Source organism: Saccopteryx bilineata, chromosome 8 (genome assembly GCF_036850765.1).
Source record: "Saccopteryx bilineata isolate mSacBil1 chromosome 8, mSacBil1_pri_phased_curated, whole genome shotgun sequence".
Taxonomy (NCBI): domain Eukaryota; kingdom Metazoa; phylum Chordata; class Mammalia; order Chiroptera; family Emballonuridae; genus Saccopteryx; species Saccopteryx bilineata.
In genome coordinates, this window is record NC_089497.1 from 53,982,660 (window position 1) to 54,003,726 (window position 21,067).

General features: G+C 46.3%; 1 protein-coding gene across 24 annotated transcripts in view; it reads left to right on the plus strand.

The window, feature by feature from the left end:
• KALRN (kalirin RhoGEF kinase) overlaps nucleotides 1–21,067 on the plus strand; it is a 735,103-nt gene that overhangs the window by 452,989 nt on the left and 261,047 nt on the right. For all 24 annotated transcript variants that reach the window (XM_066240737.1, XM_066240739.1, XM_066240742.1 and 21 more), the window contains 4 exons: nucleotides 6,816–6,998; nucleotides 8,213–8,331; nucleotides 11,432–11,498; nucleotides 12,061–12,170. In XM_066240737.1, the coding sequence (XP_066096834.1) occupies nucleotides 6,816–6,998; nucleotides 8,213–8,331; nucleotides 11,432–11,498; nucleotides 12,061–12,170 (479 nt within the window). The remainder of the gene's footprint in view (nucleotides 1–6,815; nucleotides 6,999–8,212; nucleotides 8,332–11,431; nucleotides 11,499–12,060; nucleotides 12,171–21,067) is intronic.

Sequence of the window (21,067 nt, forward strand, 5' to 3'; positions counted from 1 at the left end):
TTTTCGTTGAGACACCTTAGTTGTTCATTGATTGCTTTCTCATATGCGCCTTGACCGCGGGCCTTCAGCAGGCAGAGTGACCCCTTGCTCGAGCCAGCGACCTTGGGTCCAAGCTGGTGAGCTTTTGCTCAAATCAGATGAGCCTGCGCTCAAGCTGGCGACCTTAGGGTCTCGAACCTGGGTCCTCCACATCCCAGTCCGACACTCTATCCACTGCGCCACCACCTGGTCAGACAGAAACACTGTATATTAAAAGGTACTTTCTAACAGCAATCCACAGATGTAAGAATAAAAATAACAGAAGGAGAATATGCGTGAGGATAAGAGGAAAAAACTTTCTTATAGTGGTGTGCTGTAGACAACCCAGTTAGAAGAATATGAACGACGTTTTCCGGTTGTAGGTTTCAAATCTCTAAGAGGTCAAGGCACACAGTGATAGGAAAGCTTACTTGACATGTGGGTGGATATTTTTGAGAGGGTTAGTTGTTTACATGTGATGACAAACTCTCCCCTATGGAATGAATGTGAAGCTATAGCTCAAGAGAACTGTTTACCCACGCAAGAACTCAATAGGTTTTTTAAAAAATTCTTTTGTTTTTAATTTTTCACAAGTTATTACTTTTTAGTATATTCACAGGGTTGGGCAATCATTGCTACTATCTAGTTCCAGAACACTTTCATTACCCCAAAAACAAACCCCACACCCATTAACAGTCACTCCCCTCAGCCCCTTGCAACCACTGGGCTGTCTCTGTGGATATGCCTGTTCTGGATATTGCATATAAATAAAATAATATAATCATATGATATGTAGTCTTTTGTGTTTGGCTTCCTTTATGTAGTATGTTTTCAAAATTCATCCATGTTGTGGCGTGTATCAGTACTTTGTTCCTTTTTTTCTTTTTTGTATTTTTCTGAAGTTAGAAGCGGGGAGGCAGAGACAGACTCCCGCATGCGCCCGACCAGGATCCACTGGCATGCCCACCAGGGTGCAATGCTCGGCCCTTTTGGGGTGTTGCTCTACTGCAACCGGAGCCATTCTAGCACCTGAGGCAGAGGCCATAGAGCCATCCTCAGTGCCCGGGCCAACTTTACTCCAATGGAGCCTTGGCTGCAGGAGGGAAAGAGAGAGACAGAGAGGAAGGAGAGGGGGAAGGGTGGAGAAGCAGATGGGTGCCTCTCCTGTGTGCCCTGGCCAAGAATCGAACCCGGGACTTCCACATGCCCAGCCGACGCTCTACCACTGAGCCAACCAACCAGGGCCAGTACTTCATTCCTTTTATGAATAAATACAATTCCATTATGTGGAAATACCATGCTTTGTTCATTTATTTGTCAGTGGATGGGCATTTGGGTTGTTTCCACTTTTTGGCTACTAAAATAATGTTTGCTGTGAACATCTGTGTACAGGTTTTGGTGTGAACACATGTTTTCAGTTCTCTTAGATATATATGTGGGAGTTGAATGACTGGGTCATATGGCGACTCTATGTTTACCTTTTTGAAGAACTGCCAAACTGTTTTCCAAAGTGGCTGCATGATTTTACATCCCTCCAGCACTGAAAAAGAGTTCAGACTTCTCCACATCCCCTCCAACACCTGCTATCATCCATCTTTTTTGTGTAGTCATCCTGGAGGGTGTGAAGTGCTCTCTGGCTCTGGTTTTGATTTGCATTTCCTAATGAGTAGTGATGTTGAGAAGACACTTTTTCAGATTGGTAATTTTATCTCTGAAAGTGATAGAAGCTGTGAGACAAACGAGACTTAATTCCTATTGACAAAGAGAATTGAAGGATAATAACAGTGTCTGGCGGCTTAGCCGGACTCAATAGGCGCTTTAGGCTGAGAAAAGTAGCACCTAACGGTTTGGTTGAAATCTGGGCATCATTCTGTGTCTGAGACTCTTAAGAGAAATATAGCTCATGTGTGGCGGAAATTTTTGAGAGGGTTAGTTGTTTATATATAATGACAAACTCCTCTGTAGGATGAATATGAAGATACAGCTCAAGAGAACTGTTTACCCACGCAAGAGCTCAAGAGGTTCATATCTACAAAGAATGCATCTCTAAATCAATAAAAAGAATAGCAGCAATGAAAGACAAATTAGACGGGCTTTAGAAAACCTATATTCAGTGTAAGGTTTACTGATTAGGGGAAGATGGTATAATATTAACTGTTCAAAGGAAGGAAGGAAAAGAGAGAAGAAAAAAAGAACTACCGAATCATTCTTCTTTTTTTTTTTTTTTTAATGTGTTTTTTTTCCAGCAGACAACATAGAATTCAAAATGGAAATGGCAGGACATACAGGGGACACATGAAGCGCAATAAGTGCGATGTCAGTTTCAAATTCCTGGGCGCAAGTGAATTATAGTCCTCTGCAGGTCCCCTTTGTCCACAAGATCATGTGCACAGTTCTGAACCTAACATTCGGGAGCCTCTACCACCTGCCCCCCACTTGACCAGTCCGTGTAAGATCTGAGTTTCAAACCAGCTCACCTTATGAAGGGGAAGAGATATTGTGTGCCTATATGTGAGAGTAAAGAAGCTAGAAACTATGTTGCTGGACCTCAGGAGCCCAGGAAACACAGAGTGACTCAGCCTTATAGGAAAAACAAGAATTGGGGCATGGTCTCATCTCCCAAGACGAAAACTGGAGTGTTACCCAAGACTAAGGGCAGTTTTGGCAGATACGTGACCTGGTCATCAAATCACAGGGCATCGGGGGTATATTAGCACCATTCAGCTTCCCTCCACATCTCCTCTCCGCTGTGTGTTTTCACTTGTGCGCTGCAGCCGGCTCCCAGTTCCCTGTCTCTGCGCGTATTCCCAGGGAAACTAACTCACTCAGGGACAGTACTAACTAACTGTACTGTCCCTGATTAGACAGAGCTCTTTGGACAGGATGCCTCAGAAGTGACTGGCAGCATCTGATGGGCTGCCCTTGCGGGACAAATTTTTACCTCTGACCTCATCAGCTGAGGCCAGGCCTGTGGCAACCGCATTGGTGCCACCGGAGTCAGCCGTGTATAAAAAATCATGTCAGACTCCTCTCAGTAGGGGCCGTGGGCATGGCTGGTGTCCAGTTCATGGGCCAGATTTATCATCTAATGCTCCCCAGTGTAAGTCCTCAACTCTTACTGGTCTAGCTTTCCACACCTGTATACACAAGATTTACTCAGTCATTTGCTCAATACATTTAGTCAACAGTTGTGGTGTGCCTATTATTTTCTAGACATTGGAGATAATAAATGAATAAGGTATAACACTCGTCTTTCAGGAGTTCACGGTCTAAGGAAGGAGGCACATGAATGCTGCGGTGTGAGGCGTGCTGAAGGAGGGGCATACATGTGCTGCCAGAGGCGCACTGGGAAGGGCATCGCCCCTCAGATTGTGGGGAGGAGAGGCCCTGGCTGGTTGGCTCAGCGGTAGAGCGTCGGCCTGGTGTGCGGGGGACCCGGGTTCGATTCCCGGCCAGGGCACATAGGAGAAGCGCCCATTTGCTTCTCCACCCCTACCCCTCTCCTTCCTCTCTGTCTCTCTCTTCCCCTCCCGCAGCCAAGGCTCCATTGGAGCAAAGATGGCCCGGGCGCTGGGGATGGCTCCTTGGCCTCTGCCCCAGGCGCTAGAGTGGCTCTGGTCACGGCAGAGCGACACCCCAGAGGGGCAGAGCATCGCCCCCTGGTGGGCAGAGCTTCGCCCCTGGTGGGCGTGCTGGGTGGATCTCTGTCAGGCGCATGCGGGAGTCTGTCTGACTGTCTCTCCCCGTTTCCAGCTTCAGAAAAATACAAAAAAAAAAAAAACTTAAAAAAAAGATTGTGGGGAGGAGAGGAGATGAAGAAGGGCCATTGGGGTAAAAGCAGGGAGAAGTGGGAGCCACTCGGCACAGTGGGAGGGGCAGGGGCATGTGAGGCTCAACATGGCTGCAGGCTAGTGGCCCTACAGAGCGGTGGGGACAGTCACAGATGTAGATGAGGTCACGTGGGGGGAGGGCTTGTCTATACTGCTCATTTTATTGTCTATTTACTCTTTCCCAGATTCCACACATACCTGGAATACCATTAGTTACAAGCCATTCTTTTTATTGACTCTGAATCACAGATTTGATATTTCAGGATAAAATTTCCTTTCTCTGCCACCAGCCTTCTATAAAACCCCATCTCATGTTGATGTTTCCTTACCAAGAGCAGAGAATAAGTATGTATTCCAAGACCTTATGCAAAGGTAGATTTCTTGATTATAGCAGCAAAAATTAATCTCTGTTTTAAGTAAATAACAAGGCTAAAAAGAAATTGTTTTCAGAAGAAAAAAAACCCTAAATGCAATAAGATAGAATTCCTTAGAATACCAGGTATCTTAACCAATTCCCAGTGCTACTATTAGCCACCTAAGGAGACGTTTCTCCTGTCCTCACACCCACTTTCTTTTCTTCACACCAAAGCTCTTCCAGCTCCTGTCTCCCAGCCCTGGGTGCCAGCCCACTGTCCGGAGATAGGAAAGACTTAGATGTGTTGAGTAAGTTGCTGGAAAGCTCAAGCCTCAGTCTCCCCGGCCATGGGGCAGGCCAGGTCCTCTCTGCTTACCTCTCTGGCACTTCTTGGGGGGGGAGGGGGGAGGGGGTCAGTGCGTGGGAGAGGCTGCGATGAGCCTGGCAGGGCTCTTCTGTCTTCTGGACTCTCCCTCCAGTGATGGTCGGCCTGCTTCCCTCAGCCCTCTGCCTGCTAGCACTATCCAGACCTTGGACCCTACATTCTTCCAGTCTAAAAGATTTTACTTTTCAAAGCATTGTTTACATATTCTTTCCTTTTTCCTTTGAATCTGTTAGGCTTCCCTGAACGATTGTAGAGTTTCAAAACCCAAACTTGAGATAGAAGATGAGCAGGTGTTCACCTGTTTGAGCACCCCTCCCATTTCCGTGTCTCACCTGGCACTGAGTGCCCCCTGGGAGAGCGTCTTTGCCCAGGCCAGCCCACCTTTATTTTCCCCTGTTTTAACATTTCTGCAGTGTTAACTCTACATAATTCACATTTTGACATTCAATTACATAATGCCCTGAGTTATTTAACCTCTCTCTGAAATCTTGTCCCCTCTAGCGATATAGGCTGAGGCAAACGATCTTATTTCTCCCTTTGTTTACCCCCCCCCGCACCAGCCTCTCCCCAGAGCCCTCTGCACAGTAGTGTGGACCCCCCCCACCAGCCTCTCCCCAGAGCCCTCTGCACAGCAGTGTGGACCCCCCCCACCAGCCTCTCCCCGGAGCCCTCTGCACAGCAGTGTGGACCCCCCCCTCCGCACCAGCCTCTCCCCGGAGCCCTCTGCACAGTAGTGTGGACCCCCCCTCCGCACCAGCCTCTCCCCGGAGCCCTCTGCACAGTAGTGTGGACCCCCCCCCCCGCACCAGCCTCTCCCCGGAGCCCTCTGCACAGTAGTGTGGACCCCCCCCCGCACCAGCCTCTCCCCGGAGCCCTCTGCACAGTAGTGTGGACCCCCCCTCCGCACCAGCCTCTCCCCAGAGCCCTCTGCACAGTAGTGTGGACCCCCCCTCCTCACCAGCCTCTCCCCAGAGCCCTCTGCACAGTAGTGTGGACCCCCCCTCCGCACCAGCCTCTCCCCGGAGCCCTCTGCACAGCAGTGTGGACCCCCCCCTCCGCACCAGCCTCTCCCCAGAGCCCTCTGCACAGCAGTGTGGACCCCCCCACACCAGCCTCTCCCCAGAGCCCTCTGCACAGTAGTGTGGACCCCCCCCTCCGCACCAGCCTCTCCCCGGAGCCCTCTGCACAGTAGTGTGGACCCCCCCCCCCGCACCAGCCTCTCCCCAGAGCCCTCTGCACAGCAGTGTGGACCCCCCCCCCCCGCACCAGCCTCTCCCCGGAGCCCTCTGCACAGCAGTGTGGACCCCCCCCCCCCGCACCAGCCTCTCCCCGGAGCCCTCTGCACAGTAGTGTGGACAGAGTAGGTGTTGAGCAAACTCTTACTAGAAATGAAATTAATCCAATACACATCAGAGCTGCACCTTACTTAGCCCTGTAATGTATACCAGCTTCTTTAATTCTCTTTTCTTTCTTTGTGGAAAATAAAGGCAGTGCCTGGTGGTGAAAGGGATAGAGTTACTCTTAAATCTGCTCGTTGGATCTTAGATCCTGGCATGTACCGCCCTGCCTGTGCTTAGAAAGCCTGCTTCAGGCCAGTTTGGGGAAGGGAGGGAACCAGCAACTGTGCAACAGTGGCAGACAGGCTCTCCCACTCGGGCAGTATGAACCTGGACAAGCCTTAGCCTCCCAGCCTCAGTCTCGGTGTTTGTTTGTTTGTTTTGTGTGTGTGTGTGTGTGTGTGTGTGTGTGTGGTTTCAAAGAGATCCACACATACCACCTCCCTCCACCTACCTCCTAGGGATGCTTTACGACTCAGATGAGTCTCAGATGTGACTTTAACATACTCTGTAAACTGATCAAGTACTATATTAATGTAAGAGAGTCATATCAATAATTATAACGACGAACATGGATTGCTTACTGAGTTCTTTCTGTGAGCGCCGTGTCTCGGGCACCCTCCTAAGCGTTCTGCATCAGCACCTCGTCTGGTGCCCCAGCAACTTCATGCTGTGGGTGCTATTATGGTTCCCATTTTGCGGATGAGGAACTGAGGCACAAAGGGTTTAAGTAACTTGCTCAAGACCTCCCAGCTAGGAAGTGACAGAGCTGGGACAGAAAGCCGGCCGTCTCTCTGTGTGGTGTCTGGCTGCCGTGAGGAAGGAGGGGGTGGGATGAGGGCCAGGAGGGTGAAGGTAAGATGGTAACATAAAGCCGTCTTTCGGGGCAGCAAACGAAGGAGAAGGTGAAGCTTCTGATTCAGCTGGCCGACAGCTTCGTGGAGAAGGGCCACATCCATGCCACAGAGATCAGGAAATGGGTGACCACGGTGGACAAGCACTACCGAGACTTCTCCTTGAGGATGGGAAAGTACCAGTACTCCCTGGAGAAAGCCCTAGGGGTCAACACCGAGGTGGGTACGGGCTGCCTGCTGGGACAGCTCCTCTCTCATCTCCCTCAGAACTGCTGCCATCGCTGCGGAAGGCAGCAGGGGTTCAGAGCAGTCTCTCCGAGCAGTTGGCCCCAAGAGCACGTGCCTTGTGCAGTGTTCTAGTGGGAGGATGGTCCTACTGAGCCACCTAACTGTTGGCCTCCAGTCTCATATGATTAGTGATATATATACACACATATATGGCAAAACGGGCTGACGAGAGTTGGGGCCTGTGGCTACAGAACAGAGTTGTACTGTGTGTACAGTCAACCACTGACTTTGAGGACTGAACCCTTTATCTTGGCTTCATCAGTACGATATTCTACTGATTCAAGGGCAATTATGCTAATCAGTGAATGATTAGAGTCTCCAATATGTATAATAGTACTCTTTCAAGAATAAGGGACACAATTTGTGCAAAGGCTATTTGACATTTCAACCAAAAAGAGATATTGTTTGCCATAAAGCAAGGGGAGACTGACTTTTAATCTCTTTATAGTAGCAGTCAGTGACCTGTGAATTAAGAGCTGAACACAGGCTAGCAATTCTGTCCTAGGGTTTCTAATTCTTAAGTCTTTAAATAGGCTCATGCTCTGAAGCAGAACAGACTAGAGGAGAAAGTGGTCAAACCGCTAGAATTGGGAGAATTAATGTCTAACCTGTAAGATTTTTTCTAGAGGTTTCCATCTTATATAAATACCAAATGGGTTGAAATAAGCAGGGATGGGCAATCAGGTTAATTCAATAATTATTTTCTATTTCCAAGGGAAGTTGTTTGTTTAAATAAAAATATTTGCTTTTATTATTTTTCCTTGACAAATGAAAGTTTCCTTATGTCTTTATGTGTTTCACATATATTTTAACAGGTAATAATCTTGGACTAATTAAGTGTCTTTTGTTTGTGTGTTTAGATTTAATCAGGTCAAAGTCCTTGGGGAAATATGACACTAATTATCAAATGTATTCACTGTCTTCTCTTGCTATGAATGTTAGCCCTGAACATTTGATATCTTTTTTATATGGAAACAAAAATGACCACATAAAGAAGAGTGCTTGTGGGTGGCAGTCTGTGGGCTTCCCCATCTTCTCATCCTTCTTCATTCTCTCTCTGTTTTGTCCTCTACCACCCTCCCCAGCTCTGCTTGGCTGCTTTCCCACAGCATCTCCGAGGTGACCTCTGTGCTCTCTGTGTGCAGGATAACAAGGACCTGGAGCTGGACATCATCCCAGCAAGCCTTTCAGATCGTGAGGTCAAGCTGCGGGACGCCAACCACGAAGTCAATGAAGAGAAGCGGAAGTCTGCCCGGAAGAAAGAGTATGTGTTGGGGGGTCCCCTGTGAACTAGCAGGCTTCTCATAACTGTGCTTGGTGTTCTTTGTCACCTGTCCCTTTTGACAGCTTGGGGTGTGCTCATGACCACCTACAGAGGTTGGAATGGACCTGCATGATGCTTCCGTCTGCATTGCACACTAAGAACCGTAAGGCTTTGGATGGTGGAAACAGCGGATCACGTCAACCTCACAAAGCAATGCCTGATTACTCTGCTTTCTTTATTTTGGTGTTGCACAGTTACATATATGGAGAGACCTTTCGAGGGCTCTCTGAAGACTATATGGACAGATTCCTTTTGGGTAATGCTGGGAGAAAACAGTGTTTCCTAAGAGTAAGGAGCCCCAAGCAGTTGATTTTACAAAAATGAAGCAAGACCACGGGTCCCTTGGAGCTGAAGAAACTAAGGCTGGTCTGCTGAGTCAGCTTGTTTTCACCTGGGGAGTATATTAGTTTGTCTGGGAAGTTGTAACAAAGTTAGGCAAACACCACCCAATTTGTGAGAAATGTGTTATCTCACAGCTCCAGAGGCTAAAGTCTGAGGTCAAGGTGTTAGTAGGCTTGATTCCTTCCAAGGGATAAGAGGGAAGGCGCTGTTCCAGGCACTTCTCCTTGCCCTGTAGATGGCCATCGTCATGTTCACATGGCGTTCTCCCTGAATACATGCATGTGTTCAGATTTCCCCCTGTTTTAAGGGCACCATTCAATTCCATTTTGGAATAGGGGCCCATCCTATTCCAATATAACCTCACCTTAACTAATTAGGTCTGTGGTGACGACTTCTAAATAAGGTCACATTCTGAGGGACTGAAAGTTGGGTCTTCAACACATGAAATTTTGGTGGGGACACAACTCAACCCATAACAGGGAGGAGAATGAGGCCACATCTTGCTGCTGGCTCTCTCTGGGGCACTGAATAGCCAGACGATGGTCAAGGATGCATTGAAAATAAAACCAAGTGGGGCAGAGGGTAGTGGAACTAAATTATGAAGAAACACACAAAACTATAGGATGCAGGTGGAGAAAAAGGAAGAACAAGGTGGAGGAATGCTGGAAACCTGATGCAGTAAAAGCAAAGATGACTTTTTCAAGCACGTCAAGATTATAGTTCTCTGACCTCCTTTCTCTGCTTATTTACTAAGCACCCCCAATATACTAGAAACTTTGTTTATATAACCTTGTTGAATCCTTGCAGCAAGCAGTCCTGTGTGATCAGCTGTTTTCTAAGTAAGGAGTCTGAGGCTTGGAGCAGCAAGTGCTCCCTCTAGTCAATGACAGAGTCATAATTCAATTCCTGTTTGTCTGACTTCAAAACTGATACACTTTCCACTTTTCCAATAGAGTGGGATAGTAAAACACTAGCTAATGCAGTCCTGCAAAGGGGAATTTTTAAAAATCAATACTATAATTTTAATAGCAAGGCCACAGCTCAGACAATGTATTGCTTTAAGGAAAATCCCACCACAATCAAGGTCCAGAGAAAGTTGCTGCTTGTCTTAATATTTCTTGTGGAATATCCAACAGGGGACCCTTTGGGGGCACTCTTTCTCAAAATGTTCATGTGATCAAACACCTGGAAATCCTACCATGAAAAACTAACATGTAAAGTCTAAAATAAACATAAATACATGCTTTGTGCTAAATTATGTTATTATGTATCACATGCCAGGTGAGAAGCAGGATTTCTAATAAAAATAGGCGAAAGAAGAAAATTAAGTTGGAACACAACAGTGCAGCCAGGCCATGCAGCCATTATAAGCTTAGCAGCTGCGGGGGCATGCTGTGCTCTCTGGGAGCCCTCCCCTCGCAGACACAGACGGGCACACTGCTCTCAGGGAGCCCTCCCCTCGCAGACACAGACGGGCACACTGCTCTCAGGGAGCCCTCCCCTCGCAGACGGGCACGCTGTGCTCTCAGGGAGCCCTCCCCTCGCAGACACAGACGGGCACACTGCTCTCAGGGAGCCCTCCCCTCGCAGACGGGCACGCTGTGCTCTCAGGGAGCCCTCCCCTCGCAGACGAGCAGCACAAGGTTCTCTCTATGGGACTCTGTGGGACTTTAGGAGACTGAAGAGCAGTCACTGAACATTGTCCACGTGTGTTGTGCTTGTGATCACAGATGCCCACTTCATGCCCACCCGCCTGGGCTGTAAACGCGGCCCATTACAGAGCATTGGCGGGCACAGGCTAATCTGCAGCAAAGGTCAGAAAAGTGTAGCCCACCAGCCAGTGTGCCCCACCACCTGTTTTTATTTTTAAGTTAAACTTATTGGGTGACGCTGGTTAATAACCACGTGGTTTATATAGTCTGTAAGCTAAAGATTCTTTTTTATATTTTTAAAGGATTGAAAAATATGAAAAGAAGAATAGTATATTAGTGTCGTGAAAATTAAATGGAATTCCTTGGGGTCCGTGAGGTTTCACGGGGGCGGGGGCACGGGCACACTTCTGTCTGTGGCTCCTTTCACACACAGCAGCGAGTCTGCGCGGCTGTCACAGAGACTGAATGGCCCACAGATACAGTTGGCTCCTACAGATGAAATGTTTGCCTAATCCCCTAGTCTCAGCGGCGGTGTCTTAGTATTGGTTATTTTTAGCTTTGAACCTGGTTTCACCTACAGTAGTGAGAATTGTTTTGGTGTGAGTCTACAACTCTACTAACAGAACCGCCATGCTGGGAGCCGTAAGAGAGAAGTAGGAAGCTGAGGCTGAAGCTGTCGAGTTGTCGGGAATGACCGTGAAGGGCGCTGCGTGCCCGTGTGCACACGCAAGCACACGGGCAGCTGAGAACACACACGTGTCAGCACAGAATCCCAGGACGGCAGACCTGGGCTGGGGAAGGGAGAGACAATGTGGACCTCGCTGAGCACAGGCGTGCCAGAGGGCTACAGAGCAAATGATGGGAGTGCGAGGGACTCAGAGGTAATACTCAGAGGCAGGGTGTTTTGAAAAAGAAAGAGATGTTTTGATTAAGTAGAAATAGGGCGTTCAATAAGGTCATAAAGGCACGGGGGTGGAGAAGTGAAGTTTGAGGGCAGCAGAGGCTTATCTCGCTAACCAGCTAAAAGGCCATGTATTTCCTCCTAGATTCATCATGGCTGAACTGCTCCAGACAGAGAAGGCTTATGTGAGGGACTTACATGAGTGCTTAGAGGTAAGTCTTGCCGCCATCGATTAGCAGCTATAGTAGCAAAATGACCTCCTTGTCAGGGTCACGTCCTTGCGGGGAGCTCGGTGCTCTTTGTCTCCTGAGCTTAACGAACGAAAAGCCAGCAGAGGAAACCTTTCTACTGGAGACAGCAGTGATTGCATGGGAGTTTAAAGTTCTTTGGAAAAGAAACTTTTCTCAGACTTGAGCTAGATCCAGTAAAAAAGTATATAAGACCCTCTGAGTTCAAAATAAAAACCATGACACAGTTTGTGAACTTGAGTGTGAACACCTGCATCATCCCCTCGACACATACTTGGACATGCACACACTTAACAAATAAGAATAGAGTGGAGTTTGTGCTCTTGCTAAAGGGCAGGATGTGTTTCCATGGTAACGGAATCAGGTTTTTTCTTCCTGTCCTGCTCATTTACCATCTCACTTTTCACCCTGCGCACACGTTGCCAGTCGGAGCCGAACACCACAACTTTGAAAGCCTATTTATTCCGTCTGTATTCCAGTGATTTCGTGCGTTCTTGCCAGTGATGCCACTGCTGTTGTCTTACAGACCTACCTGTGGGAAATGACCAGCGGTGTGGAGGAGATCCCCCCGGGCATCCTTAATAAAGAGCATATCATCTTCGGCAATATCCAGGAGATCTACGATTTTCACAACAAGTAGGTTGGTGGAGGGTTTCAGCGGAGCACACATAGTGCCCTATGTGCCCAGCAACGGGGCTTCCCAACAGGTGCACAGAGCTGCTTGGATAATCTTGCCTAGTTAATTGTTATCTGGTTAATTTTCTAAGTCAGTGGCTGTCAGACTTCTTTCTCACTCACCCACGTTTCTCCACAATAGTCCACAATTCCTAGTGGAGAGTGAAGTCTTCAGCAATGTTCTCCTGGAGACCTGACTGGCAACATCTTTGTACCAAGTCAGAGTGATAACCAGGCTTTGAGGAAATAAAAGTAGCTTTTCCTCATTAAAATTGCGGAGAATCCTGATGTTAGAATTCATCTGATGCTTACCATTCTACCTTGTGGACCTTAGGTTTCAAATTCTGTTGATGTTTCCGTTCAATTTAAATATATCCTCCCAACTACCTATCATCTCACCCAAAACAATGACGTAGAAGAGACAGATCATCAAAATACCTAATGGAACACATCTCTAGAGCCTATATGGGAGAGCATGAATTAACCCTCTCTATTTTGTTGAAGTAAGTAGAATCATCAAGCCCTAAAACCTCATGTTGTCCAGCTGCCAACTTGATTCAAGTATCTTTTCCACAACATACTAAACAGCATGTTTTATTGTTAAAACAATAACAAAAACAAGAACATGGGTTAATGTTATGTAACCAACTAATGTAAATAACTCAGTTTCCAAAATACCAATAGAGAACTTCCCAAGACACGAGGAGTATGAAGTATAAAGCCCTAGAGCAGGGGTCCCCAAACTTTTTACACAGGGGGCCAGTTCACTGTCCCTCAGACCGTTGGAGGGCCGGACTATAAAAAAAACTATGAACAAATCCCTATGCACACTGCACATATCTTATTTTAAAGTAAAAAAACAAAACGGGAACAAATACAATATTTAAAATAAAGAACAATAAATTTAAATCAACAAACTGACCAATATTTCAATGGGAACTATGCTCCTCTCACTGACCACCAATGAAAGAGGTGCCCTTCCAGAAGTGCGGCGGGGGCCGGATAAATGGCCTCAGGGGGCCGCATGTGGCCCACGGGCCGTAGTTTGGGGACCCCTGCCCTAGAGTGTGCTCAGCCCCCTGTCCCAGAAAAGGGATAAGAGGTAGAGGTCCAATGCTATAAGCCACAATTCAGAGGAAGCCCTAAAGTCAGACCAGCCAAGGCTTTCACTGAGTTAGGTACTTATTCTGGACATAAAGCCCCCCAGCCCCTTGAGCTCCTGAGGAGGCCATGAGTGCAGGGCCACGGCCCCCAGAGGCAGGACCCCAGGGTGCCCAGCACTGCCCAGCAGAGCTTTGTGCAGCGGTGGCAATGCCCGTGTCTGTGCTGTCTGATGCAGTAACCCCTAGACCCTTGTGGCTGCTGAACTTGGAATGTGACTAGTACTACTGAGAATTGAATTTTGACCTTTATTTGGGTAAATTTACATGGCAGGTGGCTACTATATTAAACAGCCCAGCTCTAGAAAATGAGGCCTCAATATGGCCCTTGCTGAGAATGACTAGCAGGCAAGCGCTGACGGTGAGAGGACCCTGAGTTCTAAAAGATCTAAAGAAGGGGTAGAGAGCCGTTCCTCTCTTGTCAGCTCCTGATGCTTAATACCCTGTTATGTGGTCAAATGGCATTAGTTTAAAGAGAACATAAAATGTGTAACTGTCATGACGTGAACCTTGTCAGATTATGTAAACAGTAAGCTCTAGGGCAGCGGTTCTCAACCTGTGGGTCGGGACCCCGGCGGGGGTCGAATGACCAAAACACAGGGGTCGCCTAAAGCCATTGGAAATATGTTTTGATTGTTCGACCCCCGCCGGGGTTGCGACCCACAGGTTGAGAACCGCTGCTCTATGGGGAAAAAAATCTGACTTTCTGGAGAACTTAATAAAAGTTCCCAGTCCTTTTTTTTATCACAAATTTTAACCCTCTCCACATTGTAAATCTTCAGACATATAAATAGTCTCTCCTCATGCCTATTTAATAAGACCCCAGTAAAGCCGTTTTTGACCATGGATTCCAAATTCTGTCATCTGAGCTCCCTCAGGACATCTGAGAAGACGTGAGATTGTTCCAGGAAGTCGTGTTACTTTTCTGATTTATGATCTCTGGGATTTAGTTAACAACTCTCACTTTCCTATTATGTTTACTGAACAAAGTATCAAAGTTCAGAAATCTAGAGATCACAATGGGTGCTTCTTGTGAGCCCTGCTTTTGCTAAATCAGTGTATAAAGAGAAAGGATATTTATTTCAAAACTGTTCAGTTGTAACAAAATATCTAACACAGCCATGCCTCTTACCTGTTTTCACAGTGTCGCTCTACTAAACCATGGTGAGCAATTTGGTTGCCTTTATTTACTAGCTAAAAGTCTACTTACCAGTTACAAAATATAGCTTAGCCTAAGACACCCTTTTAAAAAGTCAAGTTAAACTAGATAGAATGCTGCATACTGTAGAGGAATAAATTCAATTATCAAGAACACAGCTACCAAGCAAATGTTGCCTATTTGTAACACTACAAAGAAACAAGAAGAAAATAAAATCCAGCCTCTGAGCAACCTAAAGAGCTGTCACAGAAACCAAGTTCTTCCCTTTGCATAGAATCACCTCTCCAACCTCTCTAAAAGCCATCTCACCTCTTAGATTGTTTCGAAGCTCAAGCAATTTAGAAGCGGCAAATAAGAATCAAGAACTTGAGCATGCAGTTTGACACCAGTAGCATAAAGTAAAACCTGAAAGGAAAGAGGAAAAACTGCAAGAAAAATCAGCAAAAGAACCCAAAAAATCAGACTGGTCAAAGTATTCAGTATCCATGCAAGCGATTCTATATCCCATTGTAGAGCCTGGCTCAGCCACAGCCCTACAGGGTAGCATAAAAATTTATGTTAGTAATAACCTGAATCAATAGTATATTCTTCATAAAAAAGCAAGGAAATCTCTAGTGCATTTGGAAAACTAGCCCCCAAAACAAATGTATTATCCAAAATTTAAAGAAACATACAAGAAAATTAAGCTGTGTATTAATTTCCTACAGGACCTGGAGAGCTAAGGCTTTATTCCTAATGGGTGCTCTCTACTTATGCCATGCAGATTTTGATTAATGGAGAAAGCTTAACACTACAATCTCTAATACACAGAGACAAAATAGCAGTTAAGCCAACTTAGAAAATTCAGGAACTGTGAACTCCATCGGGGCCCATGACCCCAATACCTGGTGTACAGGGAACTTTAAGTAAATATTTGTTGGATGGATGGATCGACAGATGGGCCAAAAATAGAAGTACAGTTTGAAGGCTTATGGCTAATGTCAAGTCATAATTCAGTCTTTTGTTTGTGAAAATTTCAAGACAGAGAAAACCATGAGGTATGATTTTTTCCCCATCACCACCACAACCTTCTAGACCAGCAAAATAATTGAATATCTGAATGAAGGAGTTTTTCTGGGAGCTTCGTAATGGGAGTACCATACAATGTTTCAAACACGTATTTGCTCTTCAGGAATCATTTTCTAAAGTGGTCACTTTTTTACCTGAAAATTTCCAAGGGTTCTTTTTAAACTCCACTTGTTTGCATCTTTTCAAAGTTACAATTAAGTGCTATCTGCCAGAGAAACATACTCCTCTCATTTCTAGTGCATAGCTCAGGGTACCTGCCTATACTCCAGAGCAGGAAGGGAGGGAGGAGAAAGACCAGGAGATGGAGAGGTGGGGAGGGCATGATATTGCCCAGATAACCAGTTAGCTGAGTCACTAGGAAATTAGTACCTCGCCCAAGGGTGTTATGGTATTGATTGTTTTAAATGGTGTCACTTTGAAAAATGACAACCAAGATTAGTTGTGTGTGTGTGTGTACATGTGTGTTAGTGTGTCTATCTTTCTCAAGGACCTTTGTCTGTATAGGTATTGAATGAAGAAATTCCCAAGCACCAGAATTTCTCTAAAGAAGAACAATTCAATATGTAGAATTTAACACCTACAAGTAGTGGTTTTAACACAAACTGGAGGTTCACATGGAATGACTCTTTGTTTTTTTATCCTACATCTCTTTTCTACAGAACTAAGTATTAATATAAAAGTCATGAATCTTACACAAGAACTAGACTGGGTTCTCTTGTGTATTGCTAAGCATTTCAGGAGCTCTCTGATTTGACAGTGCACTCCATAAATAGATCCCCCAAGCAGTTATGGTTGTGTTAACGCAGTCTCCCCCCTTTGACTAACCTACAACTTATAATTCAGGAAAATCATTTATTTTGTTTGCTACTTTTTAATAGATTTTTGGCTTTGGCAGTGGCAGCTATTTATTTAAACTATTCATCATCTTCAGTTAAAACTGAACTTTACTTTCTCCTTTTCCAGGAGATATTATTGTATATGTGAATCTGGCAATAACATTTTTATAAAAGCTTTGCTCTCAAGCTCAGAGGGTCTTCCTTACTGTCAAGGATAACCATCTTCATTCACAGATAAAGATATGGAGACCCAGCAAAGAGCCGTGTATGACACCCCCCCCTTAAAGACTAGGCATTGCCCTGGCTGGTTAGCTAAGTGGATAGAGCGTCAGCCCAGCGTGCAGATATCCCAGGTTTGATTCCTAGTCAGGCCACACAGGAGAAGCAACCATCTCCTCTCCCCTCCTCCCTCTCTCCCTTCTCTCTCTCCTCCCCTCCCACCATCAGTGGCTTAATTTGTTAGAGTGTTGGCCCCAGGTGCTGATGATAGTTCAGTTGGTCCAAGCATCAGCCCCAGATGGGGTTGCCAGGTGGATCCCAGTCTGAGTGTATGTGGTAGTCTGTCTTTCTATCTCGCCTCTTTTCATTTAAAAATAAATAAATAGATAATAAATAAAGATTAGACATAGATTCCAGGTATTTGGTTTCCCAGGTCACTGCTCTCTCCCTGTCCCCCACTCCATAGGCCACCACTGGGCCTGCCAAATCTGGTTGGCTGGATTCATACCTAACCAGCTTCCATGTGGATCCCCACATTTGAGGAGCACTTCAGCTCATGTCTTCCATACATATGTCATCCATGTCCTGCACCCTTTCATTAATTATCTGAAATAAGTCAGTTTTTAGCAAGACTTGGAAAAGCAAGTGAGGGACCCGCTACCAGGGCTAAATATTGCTCCTGCACACTCCCTCCCTCCAGGCCTGGCACTCCCAGCCTGTGGGCACAGGCCTGTGGCTGGGCGAGCAAGGCCAGAGCTATGTGGTGCTGGGCTGGGAGTACTGGCCAAGCCAGGGGGGGCCTACTAGGGTAGCGGACGGCCAGGGTCAGCCAGGAGCAGAGGGTGCGGCAGGGGGTGAAGACAAGGTGAGGGAAGTGGTGGGAAAGACCAGACCCGATTTTTGCCCTCTTCCCGGGCCCTTCTTGGACCGGCCCTGTGCTAATTCGAAGGTGCAGCTGGTACCCGGTGAGGGGTCAAACGCAGCGCCCTCTTCCCTCTGAGTGCCCAGAAGTAGGCACCTATGGCGAGGGTGAGGCGAGCACAAGTGTGGTTCAAAGGAGCAAAAAATAGCCTCAGTTAGACTAATAGGAAAGGCTTCACAGAGGAGAGGGCATTGGCATGTAAGATGGAATTTAAACAAAAAGATACTACAGCCAGAGACGGCTCCCTCAGGAAGGGAAGAACATCTGAATAAAGGCCCCCCAGGGAGGAGAGTGGGGAAGCAGGAGGCTGGGAGAGGCCAGAGGAGACCTCTGAGTGAGTCCCCGCCCTGGGTCCCCTTGCACCCCCAGCTAGACTGCGTCTTGTCACTGTGTGTCTGTGAGATTGAAGCACAGGAGAGGAGAGCTGGAGGTAATTAATAAGAATCAGAAACGGGGAGGGCATCAGAAAAAGGAAGAGGGGAAAGAGACAGATTGAGTGGGAAAGTGGGGTTAAGTACCTAGATAAGGAGAAGTGAAAGAGAGAGAAACAGGTAGATAACAAGGGGAAAGGAGAGATGGGGAGGAGAAAAGGTAGAGGGAGGAAGTAATGGGTGGGGGAGATAGATAAACAGATAGATGGACAGAAGGAGGGAGGGGAGGGAGGGAGGGAGGGAGGGAGGAGGGAGTAAATTTGGTTGATTGTGGAGGCAAAGTGTGTTAGGGGGAAGGGAGGAAGAGATACCTACTCTCCCTGGGGCTGCCATCCTATTGCAGGCAGGAGAATCAGCAAAGTGCTTTTCAAACATTATTGACATGAACCAAAGAAAAAGATTATATGTTATGCCCTGATATATTATATATGAAAGGGAATTAAGTTTTTCAAAATAACACCCTAAGTATGGGTGATGCACCGTGATATTTTAGGTTAGGTTCCGTTATTTTCTCCCCCCACTCTTTCCTTCTCCCCCTTTCCTTCATTCTCCTTTTATTTTAATGCTAATTTACACCCTGTATTGACTTGACAACCCCTTGAAACACAGTGGGTCGGTCTGCAGCCACAGGGCGAGGAGCTGGTTCCCCCAGGTGCCGAGATGAGGGACTGCAGCCCACAGGGACTGCGGGGTTGCGCTGCGGCCTCTGCTCCCCCCTGTCTCTCCCGCCCCTCCCCACACACCCCTTGCTTCAAATGTGCATATTCCATGTGTTCTGTGCTTCTCTTCCCCTCCAGATGCCTTTGGTATTAGTTTTACCCCGTTTACAGAAAATCATAGAATAACAAAACATAAAAGCCAGGGAAAACTTTAAAGATAACCTACTTCTTTTCTACTCCCTTGTTTTATAGAAACTGGAGCTTATAAAGGTTTGTGTGTTTCCCAAACCAATTAGTAGCACAGCCAAGGACTCAGGTCTTTCTAGCTCCCTGTTACATCACACTGTTAGCTTCTTAATATCCAAATGTCAAGACAGGAGGAAAGGGAAGACCTGTTGTGATTTTTCATGGGCCCTAAGCCAGCACAAGGGATTTCTGCAGGCCTTACGCAACCCATCAGAAAGGCTGGATAAAAATATAGCTGTGATTTGGCTGTTTGATTTTTCAGTATGCTGTCAACATTGGTGCTGGTTATAGGTTTTGGGGAGTACTCAAGACAAGACAAAGTCTAAACATATATATACTTGGATGTGTCAAAGTGATGTTAATATTAGTTGTATGCACTAACTGCTGAGCACGCATGCCTACCTGTCAAACAGCACATTAGTGTATGTGTATAACATTAAATGCGAGGTTAATTTCTATATTTTATTTTAACGTTAAACTTGTTATTTATCTGTACAAATATTTCTTGATTCATCTGATCACGTAAGTTCAACAAAATTAGAAAATATTAGTAAAAACTTATTCAACAGGTAGCAGTACAGCAAGATAAACTGCTGCTTGAGGTTGGAGGCTGAGGCTGGGGAATATGGCTAGCAGGAGTCAGCCCGAACACCTTTCCCCCCCGACTCTATCTCTAACCCCTGCTGACGGTCCCGGTGTGCACTGAAGGGACAGCACGGGTGGTTCTCATGGCTCAGCCCGGGTGATCAACTGTGCCGAAGCGCTTCCGGGAGTAATCCCACACCTTCCCCGGAGCGCACATGACTCGCCATTGGTTTAGTAGCTGCCCCCCTGTATGAAAACCAGCCGTCCTGGCCCCTGCAATCTAGAGCCTCTTGTAGGCTAGGCTCTGAATGTGTCTGGTCACTAAGGGTTGTTTTTTTAGAAACGATCTCTACTTTTACTTGTATGAAAGCAGTAAGCCAGCCCTGCTATGATAAGGAGGAAATGTCCTGGACTTCCTGCAAATAAGTGAACCTGCTGCCTTTCCCCCACCCTACCTCCAGCTTCCTGCATCGTCCTCATTGTTCTTCTTTACCCCTGGCCACAGCCCCGCCTTTATTCCCCTGCTCGGTCTCTAGCATTCCAACAAGTGCACATGCGCAAGAGCATGCGCATACACACGTGTGCGCACATAGGCCAACCCAAGGTCAGCGAATACCTTTGCGCAGATCTCCCCCTTTCAATGTAGGCTGCACCCTTGATGTAAGGGTCTGTCGGCTGGGCCACGTTATGAGTTCTCAGACACAGGTACGCTTCTCCAGAAGTACTGAGACTATGGGCCAAAGTTATCTTTGGAGAGAACAAAATCAAAATGACTCAGGGCACCTTTGAAATGGTGCTGTTACCATAGTACTTAATAATAAACCTCAGAAAATTTTCCATCAATAAGGGTTAGAAATTTAATCTTCCGGGATTCTGTACAAAGCCAGAAGGGAGTATTTTCCTCATGAAGCAACTGCATAATGTATTGCATTGTAGTAATGACATAGCTTAGATCTTGACATTTCTTGAAAGGTTTTATTCATTTCTGAAAGAACCGCAGACATTCACACCCAAACGCTTAAACTGCTTGCTTTGTTCATTCTCTCACAATTTATTACACATAATAATTTAAGTGGTGAAGACCACAGTGTTGCCATAAAACAGACAAAGTAGAATATTCCATCCTTTATGAAGAGAGTTCTGACCTCCTGTGCTTTAATTTACGCTTATCATGTCTATTTGAAGTAGGTGGAATGATATTGATCAGACTTCCATAATCTGTCATCTTCAGAAGCTTAAAATTAAAAAGCAAAATAGAGTTTAATATTGCCACTTGCCTTCAACAATTACCTTGAGATTGTAGTGAATATCTCACTCCAAGCTGTGAATTTTTATGCCCGGTACCAGATACTTTTTTTAATTCTTAACTTTTTTATTTAAAATTCAGTCATCTAAAGTCAATGTAGTATCTGCCAACCAGAAGCACACTGGAATCCAGCAGTCACCTTCAAATGCTGGTGTATGGACCAGAGGCATTAGAATTACCAAGGGTGCTTTGCTAAACGAGGCGGATACTCGGATCCTGCCCCCAGATGGCAGTGCACAGCCAGGTGTGGGCACCACAGATGAGGTT